Source organism: Chinchilla lanigera, unplaced genomic scaffold (assembly GCF_000276665.1).
Source record: "Chinchilla lanigera isolate Chin_1 unplaced genomic scaffold, ChiLan1.0 scaffold00121, whole genome shotgun sequence".
NCBI classification, from domain to species: domain Eukaryota; kingdom Metazoa; phylum Chordata; class Mammalia; order Rodentia; family Chinchillidae; genus Chinchilla; species Chinchilla lanigera.
Window position 1 is genome coordinate 2,509,485 of NW_004955522.1, and position 10,210 is coordinate 2,519,694.

A 10,210-nucleotide genomic window follows, 5' to 3' on the forward strand; every position below is an offset into this window, starting at 1 on the left:
CCCTCCCAAAATGGAAAGACACAAACATTGTATCTTCATAGGTTCAGTCTCAAAATAACTACCACAGAAATTCCCACCCCCTCGGGTTGTATCAAGAAGGATTTTTAAAACTCTGACAGTGTAAAAGTGTCTTGGATGCTTACATCATTGTCTTAGTTTCAAAATATTTATCTGCACATTACAATAAATCTCTTCCCTAAGAGAGAGGGACAGTGCTTCCCCAAAAAAAAGAAAGAAAGAAAAGAAAAGATTTATTTATGAAGATGTGCTGATATTTGCCTAACTCAACTAGCTCACAAAGCCAGGGTCCCTAGAAGAGAAAAAAGCCCCACACAAAAGGCATGTTTCCTGAAATGAGCAATCCGAACGTCTGCCCCCAGAGACCGTTCTGGAGTGCTGGGATTTGTGGGCAGGACCCTCATCCTGGAGTTGTTGGAGAAATCCTAATAAAGTTCGCTTGGCTGGCTTTGCTTTATAATGTGCATCCAAGTACGTACCCCGGAAGCCCAAACCAGAGTGAGACCGCTATCACAGTTTTCAAATATGTTGTCGAGATTTCCTGTTTCTCTTCTCTTTTTCCTTCTGATTCTGTCTTTAGCCAAATTCCCCCACACACACCCCAACCCCTGCCTAGCGGGTAGAGAGGATCTGGAAAATGGGCCGGAAAAGTAAAAATTAAATGGGTAGAAGATGATCCTATTTACAGAAGGTGCTGGCCGGCTGACCGGGTGGGTAGGGGTCTCAAAGGGAATGGCGGAGCCTAGGAGGTCTGAATTCCGCTCCCTCCCACCCTGCGCCCACCTGGCAGCAAGGCGCAGCGGGCGGTTTTGCTGGCCCGGGGAGCTCAGGCCAGTGCCATCCTCTTGGCAAATTTAAACCGAACTGCAGTACAAATCTGAGGCCCCTGCGTTGGGTGGGCCCGCCATGGCCATCGCTGTCCCCGCGCTCCAGGCTGCGAGCGTCTTGGGCACCCCGCGGAGAGACGCTGCTGCGCGTTGCTTCCCAAGCGCACCCGCCTCCCAGGGCTTTGCGGCGGGGCTGGAGCTGGGGGCCAGGCACTGAGGGACTTCCCGGTGGCCTCGGACGGTTCCCAGCCGGGCCTGGATGCAGTCAGCACGCACCTGCTGCGCGCCAGGCAGAGGATTCAGAGTGAGTTGAGGCAAGCACCCAGGGAGGGATCCACTTATCTCCAGCCAGGGAACTTGGGCAGCAAGGGTTGGGAAGACTGGGCCCCCGCAGAGCGGCTGTGTAAAAAGCCTGGGACGAGGCGGAGGCTTTATGTGGGGTTGTGCAGGAAATAGGAGCAGGCCTATCCACCCTCAGCATCTTCCCTGCCTGCTGACCCCTCATTCCAGGCTACCAAACCCAGGGCACCAGAAGCTCCAGCCCTGTTAAACATTCAGGAATAGCCTTCCAGATCTCCCCTCATCCTTGCCTTTGTCTGCATTTCAACTCTCTGACTTAGGGGGCCCAAGCCCTCAGCTATGATGGCAGCTTTCTCACCCCAGGGCAGCGCTCTCTCAAACAGTCTCATGGCCCTTGGTGACCAGGCATGGGAAGAAGGAGTGCTGAAAATTATGGAGCGGACACTGGGGTGGGACAGGGGTCAGGTGGGGAGGGGCCCCAGCTCTGGAGTTAAGGACCTCACTAGTTTTAACATTCTGTGGGGAGCTCAGGGCCTGTCAGTGGTTTATCAGTCACGCTGTAAACAGAGCCTTCCTGGTGAGCAGTGGGGACCTGGAGCTGCCCAGAGCTGCCCCCTGGTGATTGGGGGTCAGAAGCCAAGGTTGGCTTCTGTAATGTTTTCCTCAGCCCTGCGCTGACACCCCTTCCTCTCCTCTGCTCTCTGCATGTAGTTTGGGGTCTCCTATTGTCTTGGGAGCCTCAGGCCTGCTTTTCTTCTGGCATATCCCCCAGAGGAGACCAGGAACCCAGTTCCGCAGCCCTGCAGAAATGGAAGTGGCCCCAAGGAACCAGGGCAAATACTGGTTGTGAAAAGCAAATTTGCACCCTCATTCTGATTTTTCAGGCCAGTGTTACTTTTATAGCAGTCATTGTGGAGATTCTGGAAGGATCATGGTTTCACTCCTGTTCAGCAAGGTTCCTTGGCCCTTCCTGTTCCTTAACTAAAGAACCAAACACAAACCATTCTGTGGGATACTAGCTTGGAAATAGGCAAGCCTGGAAATCAGAATATTTGGGATGGAGAAATTTAGAAGTGAAATCCCCAACATGCAGGCTGGAGGGGGGAGGGTTGAGGAGAGTCTGAATATGTTTGTGTGTGTGTGCGTGTGTGTATGCGTGTGTGTGTGCACGCAGTGAACACCGAGAACTATTTCCTGTCCACCCCCTTTTCCCCCAAACCTCGGCAGACACCCTCCTTTCTTCCTCTCTTCCTGCATTAATATCACTTTCTAATCGTAACTGAAGATCAAGATGAATCTGTACAGAAAGGGGGAATGTGATTTTGCAACCCCAAATTCTAAGTATAAGGAAGGAAAATACTATTTAGCAAAAAGGAAGCAAAAGAAAATAAATTGGGCTGCACAAGTGAAGAGGCGCTCAGGAGTGATTCTGATTTGAGCAAGGAGCTCTGAATTCCAGCCACAGCCTCCCTATGGGAAATGTGCTTTGGGGAGTTTCTCAAAATCGTCCAACTCCGATGCAAATACGTACAAAGACCTGATTTCTGTGTGCTGCTGATAGGCGTTTTCTCTCCCAGCCTTGTTCTATTGGGCAGACATGGAAAACACACACAGGGCTTTCAAATTTAAACAATAAAAAGCTGTTGTGATGTCATCCAATCCAGTGCAGTGACCATATAAATATTGGCATGTCTGAGTGGTCCAAAATGCTGTCACCATCGAATCACAGATTGGTATGTTTATAAAAGTTCAGACATTCGTGTTTTCCTCCAAGCTGTCCATTTTGGGTTGGTCCTCAAAGTTGTTTCCCCAAATGCAAAGTACGTGTGGATAACTTTAAAGAAATGGACCTGGTTTGTACCTGGCGTATGTGTATGCTAGCTCTGACTTTGTTTTTGCTACTGTGCAAGCGTAATATTCTGGGGTTATTTATTCCTGGGACTCTTGCCTTTCACGTCCTCTTTTTTCTCCTTTTCTTCTTTTCTCGCCTGCTACAGATGGTTCAGGGAATGGGGTCCCAGGCTTCGCTCTGCCTTGGTGCAGAGCGATTTGATTTGTTTGTTTCCTATTGTTTTGTTCTGCTCCTCTCTAAAGCGTAAATATGCTCCCAATTTGTGGCAGGACTGTACTTCTTTATGCCCCAACAATCACAAGACAGCCTGGGAGACTGAAATTCTCTCACCCTGTCCCCTACCCCTGCTAGAGAAAAATGCCAAACAGAGCTGGGTTTGTTCAGGAGCTGGGGTGGAGCAGTGCCTGCAGAGAATTCCCCTTTCTGGAGCTGTTTGATGTCTGGATTTTGAAGATTTATATCAAAAGCAAGAAAAGCTGTGTTAGGGGAAGGTGGGCTAAATCTCTTGCTCTGTTTTTGAACAAATGTAAGAAGAAACAAAGCTGCGGGTTTCTGATGGCCGGGCGTTGGACCACCTCCCTGATGGCTGCTCTGGACTAGGACATCTCTGAGGCTGAGGATGGGCTAGGAATGCAAACAAGCTGCAGACTTTCTCTTATTTTCCTCAGATCATCAAGGAAGGTACAGGCCCCGGACTATCCATCCATTCAGCATCGTGAAGGGTAGCCCACATGGGTGAGAATCACAGCCAATCCTTGCAGAGAAAGATCCCCCATATAAAGGCCCCCAAACAGAAACCAAACCAAAGAAGGGGGGAAATTAAAAAAACAAACAAAAAAACGGAAAAGAAGACTTCTAAGAAGGGGGCTAAGTCATTGTTTTAAAACAGTCAAATGAAAGTGGATCATAGTGGGAGCTGCGCAAATCAGCCACCCACAGCAGGTGAAGCTGCCTTCCTACCTACCCCTCTCACAGAGCGAGCTTAGGCTGAGAGTTCTCGAGTGAGTGCTTTTCTGGCACGAGAGTCAGATGGCGGAAGGTTGTCACTCATGTATTTTAGTCTTCCGTTCTATCTCAGTTAGTCTTTAACTACCGGTGGGCCAAAAAAAAAAATAGAGCTACTCAGGTGGCGATCAGACTTTTACATATATTGATTGGTTTGGTACAGAGCGGGAGGATGCTGCGTCAGGCCAAGAGTTTGTGCACGCGGAAGTGAGTCCGCCCAAACCAAAACAACAGCAAAGACAAACGATAGCCCTGCTATGCCCCGTGCTCAGGAACTTCTGAATGTGTCACCAGCGACTTCAGCTATTTCAACCAGGAAATGCGGGGAATGTGGCAACAGAGACAGCTGTGTGCCATGTTCCTCAGAGTGGCTACCACTTGCCCTCTGCTCGCTGCTTTTAGCAGGAAAGCTGGTGGCTTGGCAAGGGGAGGTCCTACTTAAGCACAGAAGCCTCTAGAATTGATGTTGCTAAATAAAAAACGACTGGGGTAAAGGTATAAAGGAGAAAAGCTCAGTGTGTTAGTATCGTGCATTCGGTAATAAATACAGCATTTCCCATTGGACCGGTCTGGATTGAAAGGGGGCCCAGGTGGTTATGGCACCGAGACAGAGAGGAATTGATGTCTAGATAGCAGATTTATCTGCTGGGCAGACACGGGACCTCTGCCTATTTGATGTCAATAGATTAATGTGTCAGATACATTGAAAAAAATTATTTCATGGTTTTCGAGAGAGGAAACATGCAAAAAGCTAGGAAATTCAAAGGAGGTAATTTTTGTGAGTCAGGGAATAGGAAAAGGAGGGGGAAAAAAAGCACTCAGAGGGTGTGTATTTAACTAACTTTGTATTTTGGCCACACATTGTTTTCATTTACAGCTGTGTTTGATAAATGAACACGTCTGACATCACAGATACATATAGTACTATCTAGGGCCTACGAGAAAACCAGGGTGCCAGGCGGAGCTAAAGCTTCTGCCAGTGGCATCTGTTTAGCGAGAAGAGTCAAATATTTCTTTTCTTAGTATCATTCTCTGCCAGCGAAACAATAAAGCATGAAAATTTACTGTTTAAAATGTGCATGTCTATATGTGCTTTTAAAATGCTAGCTGTTAACTTTTTGGGAAACTTTTCTTCATATATATGCGTCCATAAACATATTTTTGTAATTTCAGTGGATTTTTTTACAACTAATACTCCAGGTTGAAAGCAATCACACCTGTTCAGTTGTGCACATCATAAATCAAAAAGCATGGGTGCCTCTTCCTATGGTTCTGTGTATCAGATCCTCGGATAAGAGGCAGAGTTAATTGTTAATTAGTACAGTGCTTATACATTTAATAAACTTCTCTAACACAATAATTGTTCTTTAAAAAGGAGTCTCAGCGGAAGTCAGGGGTAAGTTGTTCTCCAAAACTGCAGATAATAATAGTAATAATAGTAATAATAATAATGATAATAATATTTTTTAATGCACAGCTCTCACATAAATTTCACTTTGTGAACACAGTGGTAAGGACACGTTGCTGGGGCTTCCAAAATGTAGCGTATCCCACTGGCGGCTCCAGCTTGCGAGTGGGCTCAGTTCTGTAATTGGAATGAAAGGAATTTTAACACTATTTAGACAAAGACTCAAATGCAGGGTAAAGGGGAAAGCTAGATTTCCTTACGTGATTTCTTTTAAAAAAATTAGAGACTTACTTATAACCTACAGCGTCTAGGGAGGATTTAGGAATTCTTTGTAGAAAAAGGCATTTATTTGTGCGTGTCGCTCACTGTCTTTCAAAGTTTTTAGGAACTGTTATTTCTAAAAATGCCTTTTACTACGCAGTAACCTTCACTTAAATCCATCCTACCCGTGGCCCAGTTTGAGTGGCATTTTTTTTTACTTCATTTTCTAATGACTTAGAGCCCAAACCAGCTTATTATAATGAACCGCCTTGTAGATTTCTATCCAACTGCTTAATTGTTGTATAATAATAATAATATATATATATATTTTCCCAATCCAGGTCCCACTCTTCACAGAGTAACTGCAATGATGGCATCCTGGATGTAACTCTTATTTTGAAACTGTGTGTGCCTAAAAATCTTCCATGAATGCTGAGCTTTTTGTAAAAATACTACACCTAGTTCCGCGTCTTCAGAGGGAGGGTGTATCTCTTGGATGTGATCAGAGAAGCAAAAATCTCTGACATTGAGGACATCTAACTACCAGGACACAGGAGTAGGTTTGCTATTCAGACTTTTGTTAAGCGAAATGAAGTGTGGGTTCAGGAACCACATCCGAGCTGGCACGTAAAGGAAGGTCAGCGTGCAGAGGGTAAACACTGTCTCTGAGTTCTGTGGAGCAGTGGAGGAGGCCTATGATAACATGACCAGGACTCATCAGCGCCGAGCACAAGCTGTTTTCTCCAAAATAAGGCTTGCATTCTGAGTTGCAATATTATCTTTTTCTCTCTCTCTCTTTAAAGAATTGAAAACAAAATAAAACAAAAGTGATCGTGTTTGGCTATATTTTCCAAACAGTGCTGGCTTTGTCTAACATGCTACTAGCTTCTAGGGGAAGTTGACTGAGAGTACAGACTGCATGAATTTGTAACATTAGTGGCATGAATTTGTGTCAGTTTAAAATAGGTCAATGCTTAAGAGTTCTCCTCAGGAAGGGAGCTGAAATCTTTCCAAATGATCTCCAAGTGAGCCCCCATACACAGCTCGTTTTGGGGTAGATACCAATAAATCAAAGCATAGCATTCATTCCATGAAGGCATTATTTTCCGCTTATATTTCTGGGGATAACATGATCTGAAATCACTCCCAGCTTGTCCAAGTGGGAGACACTCCACTAAGTATTCACAGTGAAATATGATTTGATAACACCCTCTAAAGCAGATATGAACTGGGAGTTATTCGAGTAAGGTGTGGATTCTTTTTTCCTATTTAAGACAAATGACCTTCAAAATTAAAGGAAAATAAAACAAAACAAAATAAAACAAACAACTTTGATTCGTCCAAAGTGTTTATGTTCAAGCTTGTCAGACCTTACTAACAAGAAAATCACAATGTGTAAGGGAAGAAGAAAAAATAATCAATCTTAGTCAAAAAGACAAGAACTGTTTATCTTTACCACTAACTGCGTCTGTGCCTAAGCCGTCTTGGATGGGTCTTTCTCTAGATAGGTATGCTCCTGGGTCACAAGCCCAGGGCCATGGTCAGAAAGCCAAACTCCACTGTTTTGTTTTATTTTGATTTTTGTTTTGTCTTTTTTTCTATTTTTCACCAAAGAGCAGTGATGGTTCAACTGATTTCAAAACTGAAAACTTTGGGGAGGGAAAAAAATTGAGAGATCATAATTTACACAGATATTAAATAGTACTCATTATGTGGGGTCAGCCCCTTTGCCTCACAAAACAGCCCATAATTTCACCCTGAATTATTGCCTCCCTACTCCACCATGAACCCTTCCACTGGAGAAAAGGATGCACTTTACACTTCTCATGCGTTTGTTGGGCCCAGTTAAACTGTACACTAAGAAATTGAGTACAGAATCAAAAAAAATGCAGTTTATTATTGTAGATTATTCTTTCTCTTGATATAACCAGAATTGAAAATGAAAGAAAAGCACATAGGAACATCACGCGTGGTTAGTTAGTAACTCAAGATATAAAACAATTTTGCACAGCAAAATATGTAAAAGAAAAGTAACTGACAAGATTTTTTTATATTTATTGTGGTAAGATTTACTTTTCATTTTTTTTTAAAGACAGGATGTCAGCCCCTGAAAATAACATTTACTGATTATTGCCTTTAAAACTGTGGATTTTTTTTAAGTTACAGAAAATCCAGTTCTGCACCACAATACAACTGTAAAAAAATCTGCATCATCTTAAAACTGTGCAGTAATGCCATTTTTATAACTGCATAAATTTTATTAGCGTTCTAAACAGTTTCGCAATTTTTTTGTATTATATGCTTGCAGGTTATATCTTAGTGCAATTCAGTCCCAAATACTTTAATTTTGAAAAAAAAAAACATACATTTTGAATGTAAAATACCCCTACAGATATAAACAGGGGTGTTTCCCCTTTTAATACTTTGGTTTTTTCAATACAGTCAGTGGTATAGCAAAAACTACACATACCCAACTTATATTTAAGTTGCAAGCACATGCTGTATAAGCTACTTTTTTTTAAACGATCCCCTTGCAAACTCTACCCCCCTTAACATCACAACAGTAAACAATTTAGTGCATCAATCTTTTAAAAAATCTACAGCTACACAGACCTAACTCTTTCAAATTTATCTATAACATTCCTTTATCTGTAGCATACATTTTAACTGGGCTAACAGATTATAAAAACTAGAATTAAATTATATACTAGAAACCCATAGCATTCCACATTTGACAATGACCAAAAGCCAAAAGAAAATAATAAAAATAAAACAAACCAAAAAAAAAAAATAATAATGGGGCAGATTTCTTTTCTTCAAAAAATAAATTTTAGACTGCTTTCAGCAACAGCACAATTTAAGTCCCCAAACTGGGGCGTCATTCTTATTAAAAGGAAAGCATTAATAAGAGTTCTTTAATGTTGCCGTGTTAAACCCATTTTGGTATCTTTGACAAGGAATGCCTTCAGTGCATTTACAATGGGAGACTGAAGTTCTGAGCAAGTCAGAGCAGTTTTGGAGCAGATGAAAACTTTCATGGGAAGAAGGCTCTAGGGCTGCGCTTTTGTTTGTTTGTTTTGTTTTGAACTCAGAAAAGTCATGAGACAATAAAACAAAAGAATGAATGCCATGCTCTAAGTCTTCGAATGTCCATTTCCAAGCCAAAAGGAAAAAGAAAAAAAAAATAATTATACCATACATGTCCAGCATGCAGGCTTTTTTATTAATATAATGTCTCTTTTCCATAAAGTCTTTGAAACAGTTATAGTTCATTGTTGCTAAGACAAAGTAGCAAGCATAATAATGCATGAGATGAGAATGAGTGTTTTTTTTTAATGGCAGGCTAAACTCTCAGATTTGGCATCAAAAGGCCAAAACTCAGAAGTCACACCCAGAAGGTTGATGCAGGCTTGATTGTGGTAGGTTCATGAGGACTTTTTCTCTATTTTAGCATAACAATGCTAAAAACCCGATGGAACTCAGCAAGCTGCTGCTGCAAAGTCTATAACATTTCACATTTTTTTTTTTCTTTTACAAGCTCAATCTCACATGAAGAACTCAGAAGGAAAAAAAAAACCTTTGCCTTTTTTTTTTTTAAATCTTGGAGATAGGCGGAGAGGGAGTGAGGCGGAGGTTGGGCAACACAGCAAGCTCCAAAAAAAAAAAAAAAAAAAAAAAGAAAAGAAAAAAAAGTAAAATTAAGTGGGAAAAATCCAAACAAAATAAAACACACACACACACAGAAAATGAACACAAGCTCATGAACTGAAGAAGGGGAAAAATATGCAGATGATGCAGGCTTCAAAGGTGAGCAATATTTCACATGAAGAACTCTGCTGAGATCTTTGAACATTGTGCAAGTAGAGGAGGAGGAGGAGTGTAAAAAAAAACAGCTAGCAAGTTATGGGGAATTTCAGATTGACAATCCACGAGCCAGACACCCGTTCCCTCCCCAATTTAAAACAGCCGCCACCACCACTAACTCGGAGCAGGGCGTGTGTGTGTGTGTGTGTGTGTGTGTGTGTGTGTAGGGCCAAGGGGGGCGAGCTTGGCAGGGGAGGGGGCGAGGTGGTGGCCAGCGCGGCTCTGCAACTAGCAAGCCCACACCCGAGCCGGACCCCCGCGGAGGACTTATCAAGGTGGCTAGCTGGGATCGAGCGTCAGACTCACATGAAAAACTCTGGAGAGGACGGGTTGTCGCTGCTCGAGCCGTTTTCTCGGAAGCCGCTGCTCACCAACTTCTCGTATTTCTCCTTGTACGCGTCCCTCTCGCGCACCAGCCTGGAGATCTCCTGCTTGAGGTGGTCGACCTGCTGCAGCAGCTGGTTCTTCTCGGACTCCAGGACGTGTCTCTGCTGCACCCTCTTGAAGCGGCAGGACTGGGCATAGCCGCGGTTTTTCAGGGTCCGCCTCTTCTGCTTCAGCCGGATCACCTCCTCCTTGCTGACCCCGCGCAGCTGCCGGTTCAGCTCGCGCACGGACATGGTCACCAGCTGCTCGTCGGAGAAGCGGTCGTCGAAGTGCAGGCCGCCCGCGGCG

General features: G+C 43.6%; 1 protein-coding gene across 1 annotated transcript; it reads right to left on the reverse strand.

Annotated features, from left to right (window-relative positions):
• Window positions 1-4,828: 4,828 nt before the first annotated feature.
• Window positions 4,829-10,210, reverse strand: Maf (v-maf avian musculoaponeurotic fibrosarcoma oncogene homolog; the record flags this gene model as incomplete). The annotated part of the gene is given in 2 exon segments (XM_005409362.2): window positions 4,829-5,587; window positions 9,842-10,210. Coding segments are annotated over 2 exon segments (408 nt in total). The 3' UTR covers window positions 4,829-5,493.